General features: G+C 40.5%; 1 protein-coding gene across 1 annotated transcript; it reads left to right on the forward strand.

Moving 5' to 3' along the window:
- The first annotated feature begins 4,644 nt into the window (after positions 1–4,644).
- Positions 4,645–7,933, forward strand: LOC131246662 (GEM-like protein 5). The gene is made up of 3 exons (XM_058247013.1): positions 4,645–5,068; positions 6,131–6,405; positions 7,492–7,933. Exons 1-3 carry the CDS (start codon positions 4,783–4,785, stop codon positions 7,705–7,707), a joined length of 777 nt encoding a protein of 258 aa, XP_058102996.1. The 5' UTR covers positions 4,645–4,782; the 3' UTR covers positions 7,708–7,933.
- Positions 7,934–8,200: the final 267 nt, after the last annotated feature.

The raw sequence follows: 8,200 nt of genomic DNA on the forward strand, positions 1-8,200 counted from the left end.
TATAGGCTTACCTCGAGCATTAAGGGTTAGTCAATGACAACGTAGGCTAGTTATATCGAAAATTTTAAAGGATTTTTAAAAATTCAAAATAGTGAAAATACAAGACGCTACATATGGACTCCTCATAAAGATACCTCGAAACCACAAGGAAAATAAGAAAATAGAATAATTTTTAGAAATTCATAATAAATTGATTGATGATGAAAAACGAGCTTACCTCTTAAATAGTAACATAAACCCTGGGAAGAAGTTTCAGAATTAAACTACAATTAAAACTCCTAGAAATCATGACTTACAATAAATAGTAACTTACTATTTATAGACGGTCATGATTTCCACTAGACCTCATGGTTTTTAGCCAAGAATAGTGTCCTATTTGACTCAACCAGGCTATTCTCTTAATTATTCCAAGCATTTTTCATGTCGGACGCAACTCTTAAAGCCTAATGGATGAAGAGTTATACTAAAACAAACTTGAAGAGTTATAATTAAACTAAAACTTACTATATAAATCGTAAAAACAAAGATTCAATCGTCAATCTGATGGAATATTGCAAATTTTGCATGGGGAACCTGGCATAGCAAGGTTGAGTAGCTAAAGTAGCTCGTCCTATCCCAAAATCATATAAGGCACGTTGGATAACTCGTTCTGGTTTGCGAGATATGTCTGTTTTAAAGTTCTGACGTTCCGGATCTCTTCTGCCTCCGATCGAGCCTTTTCTAGTCCATCCTGGCCATGAAATTGTACGTGACCCGCATTACATCAACCTTATAACCATCACATCCAGTGGTCATTTACCATCTCTTCCAAATATATTTCAGATTTGAAAATCAAATGCAATTCACTTCTCATGTCAACAACATTTCAAACAAAGAACTGTGCATTGGGTTGAAAAGCGTATTTGGCTAGTGGATGGTATATGTGGGTGGTTGGTATGCGGTATACATAATAATGAGGACGCTAATTTCATTAACAAAGAGGTGAGTGTTGCCATAGACCAAAATGAAAAAGATGATTCATAAAAAACAACATAATGAGATAAATAAACTCGTCCATTATTGGGATGCAAACATCGATATCCTTGATGATTTAATGAGTAGCCCAAAAATAAGCACCTTTTAGACCTAAATTGGACTTTATTTTGGTCGTATAGTCAAAAATAAGGGAAAGAAGACGACCGCAAGTAGAAAGAATTTCATATTGAGGAGCCGGACAAAAAGTTTTTCATATGGAGAAACATTGCCTAAAGCACGTGTCGAAAGGCGATTAATCAAGTGCACCATTTTGTTAAACGCCTCGACCAAATATTGAGTGGGCTTGCCGGCATAAGCCAGGAGAGTGAGACCACCATTTACTATGTGCCGGTGTTTACGTTCAACCACTCCCTTTTGTTTAGGAGTGTGAGGACAAGATAATTAGTGAGAAATCTGGTGGGTTTAGATAAAATATTTGAATGGTGTACTTTGATATTCACCACCTCCATCAGTTTGTAAAGACTTAATCTTACATGAGAATAAATTTTCAACACGCAACTTGAATTTGATAAATAAATCAAATCATTTATGTTTAAACCGCATTAGAAAAATCCACGAATATCTAGAATAGTTATCCACAAACAAAAAATAATATTTTGAACCTTTTATTAGATGACAAATATTTGAATGAACTGATTCAAAAAGAGGAAATAGAGTTTGATGGTTGAAATAGCAAGTGTGAGCTCTTACCTAAAGGACAAGCCTCACATACGAAGTTATCAGAAAAAATTCCTTGAAGAGGCGAGTGTTGAGAAATCAATTGTTGTATCATTGGGAGGGCACGATGACCTAAACGGTGATGCCACACTAGACGGGACAGAGGAACACATGCAAAGGCAAAGATCCGACTCTCCTTATTTTGATGAATGGGATAAAAGTTAATGGTCACTCTTGCCATGGAAAAGCGTCTTTCTGTCTTTATGCGTTTCATATAAAAAAATCATCTTAATAAAACACAAAATAACAATGGTTATCATGAGTAAACTGGTTCACTAATAATAAATTGGCCGAAACAAAAGGACAAATGAATATACATTATACAAAACTGTAAATTTGTGACGGATTAGATTCATCGCAAAACGCAATTAATGATGGACAGTCCATTGCATGGTCCATTCATTTGCTGCGTCGCACAAATTAAACGACGGATGGGATCCGTCGCTGAGCTATGGAAAAATCATTGGTCGTCATAACTTGCGACGGATGCAGGATTTCAGATCTGTCGTTCATTATGGTCTTGTTCAGATATTACCGACGGTTTCTGTCCGTCGCTAAAATTTCAAAAAAAAAAAATTCGTGAAACCATTTCTCACTGGTTATATATAATAAAGTAAATTTTTTCAAGCAAATACTACAATTGTGTATCAAAAGTGAATTTACGACGGTCTATCATCCATCGCAAAAGCAAATTTAACTTGTTACGAAGTTTTCATGTTGGTTTTTGGGTTGTGCTTAGTGACGGACCGAAATCCATCACAAAATCTTCAGTTGCGACAGTTCTAAAGCCTGTCAAAAATTATTCAGTTGTGACAGTAAATCTCCAAATCCTAGCCACATGACAGATATTATCCGTTAGCGACTGATGTAGTTCGTCGTTAAAATCCAGCGCAAATTCACAACATTGGCACAGTGACATGATTCATACGAAAATTGAAAGATTAGTGATGCAACTGAGAATAACCAACCTTCGAAATTTGCAAATTTGAACCAATATCAACTTCATGTCACACGAAAATTGAAAGATTTGTGATGCAACTGAGAATAACCAACCTTCGAAATTTGCAAATTAATTTGAACCAATATCGACTTCATGTCAGACGAAAATTGAAAGATTTGTGATGCAACTGAGAATAACCAACCTTCGAAATTTGCAAATTTGAACCAATATCGACTTGAACTTGATCCTTGTCACTATATTCATTGTGAAGAGAGATTGGGCAAGATCTGTGGTAATATGATTCGACGCTGTTATTGGTGTACCAAATCTGGTAATCAGCTCTTGGATAGGAAGAATGCAGCGAGCTTTTTGACAGGAACTCAACCTTCATAGGCATGGTCCATCCTATGATAACAATTAATTGACGAGTAGGCTGGACGGCCATAAATCTGACATGGTGGTCGAGACTGGTCCTATTATTGGGAGCCAATATTGGAGGAAGAATGATTGAACGACCACCGTTAAAAATGAAGCAGTTCCAAATCTCACTTGGGACACGAAAATTGAATGACCACCATTAAAAACTTAGTTGGGGTTAATGGAATGTTTATTTTCCATCCAACCTGTTAATAAGGTCACAAAGACATGGATGAAGGGACCACACAAATATCAGCTTGATCCGAAACTTTTGTGGCCTAAGAAGTTTTTAATGGTCGGCATTCGATCCCCACTTCTTCCTGTGGTCTGGTCCACTTAAGATTTGGATCTGCTGCATTTTTGAGCTCATGCCTCTAAATGATCTAGTGAAACAGATGGACGGCGTGGATATAAGACACATACATCAAGGTGGGCCCCACACACACTCAGAGATTCACCGAAGTCACGCGGGAGAATAGTAAAAAATAACAGTCCACGATTCCAGAAGCTTCTAAACTCAGACACGTTATTGCCGCAGCGAAGCAATTCGTGTCACCATCCTCTCTCTCTACGCGGCCTTATCTTCAATGCAATTATATGATAATTCGGTCCGTATTTTTTGCACGGAACACATTCATTTTAATTTTTGACATGAAGAAATCAATCTGTAATAATCTAGACTATTCATCTTACTTAAAAAAAAATCCTCAACAAAAAATATTGATATTTATTTCTTTGTTCTAATATAGACCGTCAAAATAAAAGAAATCACCGTTTAAATTCAACTGGGTAGTGTCTACTCTCTTGGATATTTTCGAGATAGATTTTGATTTATACTTTATCTGTGATGTAATAAAACTGATGAACGGTCTAGATCACTGAAATATAGTTCCACTTATCAGATATTAAAATTCGTGTATACTGTGTAAAGACGCGGCCCTCTATCTGTAATCTTAGTCGTTAAGGGAAAAGAATATGACCTTTTCTTTAAAAAAACGAAAAAATGGTCCAGAAGGAAGGGCGACTTTACTTAAATACCCTTTCGAGTGAGGTACCGTGCCTCCACGTCACTGCTGCATAGGTGGCACTCAAAGACAGATCGTAACCGTTCATTCGGTAGGTCCAAGATTAGGAAATACAGATGTTTGGTCTACTGGGCCACAACTCGGACGGTTATGCCTCAAAAACTTTCCGTACAACACAATCAAGAAACAACGGTCTGCAAACCAACGGCTAAGAAAAATAAATGAAGCAACAGTCTACATCCAGCAAAAAACAGAAAAATAATGGACGGATGAGATCATCCAATCCATGATATTGTTTTTTCATCTTACATACAAAGTGACGCTCATCAAATCAACCGTCCAGATCACATGTACCCCACTTGAGATGAGGATACTGTACTCCGTACAACCATTTACCGTAGAAAGGTATTTTCGTCAATAGGAAAGTTCCATGTGAACGTTGAAATTTCAGAGGTTTCCGACACGCCCATCTATTTCTTTCTATAAATACATACCACCCTCTCCAAAGTATTACATTCCATCTTCCAAGAGCCAAAACACCCTCAACACCAGCAATCTCGTACCGTTGTAGTACTTTCGGGCATCTTCTTAGTTATCAACACCCACAATCTTCTTTGGTTGTAGTAGTTTTGTGTATTAGATAGAGCCATGAATACCAAAGGAGAAGAAAAGCAGCCACTTCAACAACCAGCAGGAGAATCATCACCATCTGAGAAGTGGGGCACTAAGTACATGGGTCCACCTGCTCCACCATCAGCCCACCCCCTCAACCAGCAAGCAGCCACGTGGACAGCATGGGACGAGCAGCATCCATACGTGCTGGGCCACACTGAAGGGGGAAAGTCCAACAACAGTCCGTTGGAATCTGTTCTACACACCTTCAATGAATGGGGAAAGAAGGCAGAGACCATGACCTCCAACATCTGGCACAACCGTAAGTTCCATCTGTTTTAATTGAAAATCGGTGACTCGGCCCAGTCAGGGTGACTCAAAACTGACCGAGTTGCACCGGGTCGTCCGAATCTTAAAACCGTTCGGGTGGGAGTGGGTCCGGGTGACCCTACCCAACCGACTTAAAATTTTCTAGCCCAAGTCGGACCAAACCCAAACCATAGGGTTGGTGCTAGACCCTAGTGGGCCAGGGCTTGGGCCCCTAAAGTTTGCTTGATATGGGCTGTTTTGGGCTGGTACAGTCGAATTGTTGTTGTGGGAAAATACCAGCATGTATCAGGCCATATGTACCATATGCACCGGTATGTATCAGGCAACATGTGCCAGTTTTGGTTGATATGTCGTGCCGTGGCCCATATAGATTATGAATGGGTTGGGCCAAATAGACTCAACTAGACCCAAAACCCAAAAAGATTGGGATATGTCTTGGAATTTTAATCATCCAATCTCACGTTTGGAATTAAATTCTTTCTCTAGAAAAAACACATGAAAACTATATTTGGTGAAACATGGAATCGAAAGCAATGGACTAGATTTCACAATTGATGTCGGTCACTTGTATGCATATGTAACTTGATTATCAGATGTAGAGGGCGCACATGGATGAATAGCATGGACTACAAAATACACATTGGCTCACAAATGCACGTTGATGAATTAGATGATATGGTATTTAAATTAGTCCAATTCTATCTGTTTATTTCCAAGCGCTGGATGGAATTTATATAGGACCAAATGCTATTCCATACCACCTAACCTCACCAAATCCCACGTTCTAAACAGGCCCTAATTGGTTTGGCTGGGCATGCCTTTAGCCCAACATTCCACTCTTAAGACCTGACTTGGGTCCGGTTGGACCGTTGATCCCGATCCAACATATTGTAGGGTCCAGCCCGAGCTGGCCCGTCCCGACAGTTCAAAATTCAAGCCCAATCAAATCCCAGCCCACACGCAATAAACACATACACCGAATTTTAGTGTGTAGTTCATATCTATCAGTGAGTATTGTCATGCATTTTGTAACTTCTCCCTTATGTATATACAGTTAAAACGGGTCCATCTGTATCTGAGGCTGCATGGGGGAAGCTGAGCTTGACAGCGAAGGCAATTACCGAAGGCGGGTTCGAGTCTCTTTATAAGCAGACCTTCCCGACGGACCCCGTCGAGAAGCTGAAGAAGACATTCGCATGTTATCTATCAACATCGACCGGCCCGGTCGCCGGGACCCTCTACCTGTCGAACGTCAACATCGCCTTCTGCAGCGATCGGCCGCTCACCTTCACTGCTCCATCTGGCCAGCAGGCTTGGTTCCACTACAAGGTACATTCCAGTCATTTGCTTGACCCTGTGATGGTTTTAAAACCCAGCCGAACAGGTGGCTTCTCTGGACCCGGTCGCTATAGGACCCATTTTTGGATTGGGATCATGTGTGTTTTGTTGAACCGTCTGGACCCGACTCGACTCAGTATAGAACGAGTCAGTCCGAAATGCAGAATCTTTTAACCATGTTCACATGCCCAGGCCCGAATCTAGGCCCGTTTACATTTGCCATTGGCTTGGTTTGGGTCTAAGTTTCAGGCCCGTGTGCATGGCCCAAAATGTAACTAGGCTGAGTTCTGACTAGCCCCACCCGGGTCCATGCATGGTCCGCTAACAGCCCTATTTCAGATTTTATGGTTCTGTCTTATCTACTGTACACGTGGCATCTAAAAATCCGGACTGTCCGAACAGTGGGTCCCATTGAGTATCTGATTTGACGCCTTGAATTCGGACAACTGGCCATCATAATTTTCACCGTCCATTTTGTACCCCACCAATTGAATGGTGAGGATCACTCAGTTATTGTGGGGCTGTGCTCTATTTGTATGGGCCCTATGGTTTGGACTGTCTGGGCTGACATGCACGCACGCATGCCGTGCATATACAGTGGATAGGACACCATAGCATAAGTATCATTTACCCATAAATGGAGAATGAGATCCAAGCCGTTCATCAGGGGTTTCAACATACATACGGTCCACCATTTGGTGGGAACGGCCTGATTCTAACTGAGCGGGCCCACCTCATTAATAAGGTGGCCCAGGCAGCCTGTATCCAACCCACTTTGAATGAATGGCCCAGATCTCGGACACATCCACAGCTACAAACGGCTTATTGAAGCCTGTACGTAATAGAGGTTCCATGATCGGGTGGGCCACCCATGGATGGACCAAAAGGCCACATCCGAATTCTTAGATAGCTATGACCCTTTTAACAATCGTTAGTTTTTCACACCTTGATTATGGCCAGTCCGCAGTGGGTCCCACCGCAGTGATGGTCACGATCACGATCACACACACACACACACATCTAATCGCAGCAATCTGTCCTATAATTTGAATTTGTACTGAATTATATTACAAACAGGTACTTGTACCATTGGCGAGGATCGACTCAATCAATCCAGTGATCATGAAAGAGAATCCATCAGAGAAGTACATCCAGATCGGTACGATCGACGGTCACGATTTTTGGTTCATGGGTTTTGTGAACTATGAGAAAGCTTGCACTCATCTCTCAGGGGCGTTGTCCGATTTCGTGGCATCGATAAAGAGAACCGAGCCACCCGTTTCCTACCCGTAGTTTGTTATATTACTCTCTAGCAAGAGAGATTTTTCTTTCATTCTTTATTTCTTTCACCTTCCCTTTGTTTGTTATATTACTCTTTCGCGAGAGATTTTTTTTTTTCAAGTATATGTTTGTGTTGCTAAGAATTACAATTTATTATTAGGTGTGGGGCCTTTTTGGAATGTGGGATTATAAATGGTATTGAATTGCATTAGGTGGAATTAACACCATTATTGTACAATGATTATGTGTCCTGAAATGCCAAGTATTTCGGCCGTTCAATTCCATGCTTGGGATCAAAATTTTCTTTTGGGAAAAACACTATATTAGGTGAAAAGTGTGTTTGGTGGACATTGAAATTGTAATCAATGGACTATATTTCATAATTGATGTCAATCACCATGCAACTCAATTGTCACGTGTCAAGGATGCATATGGGTGGATATTGAAATTGTAATCAATGGACTATATTTCACAACTGATGCTAGTCACCGGTCACCTATATACT

Source organism: Magnolia sinica, chromosome 5 (genome assembly GCF_029962835.1).
Source record: "Magnolia sinica isolate HGM2019 chromosome 5, MsV1, whole genome shotgun sequence".
NCBI classification, from domain to species: Eukaryota; Viridiplantae; Streptophyta; class Magnoliopsida; order Magnoliales; family Magnoliaceae; genus Magnolia; species Magnolia sinica.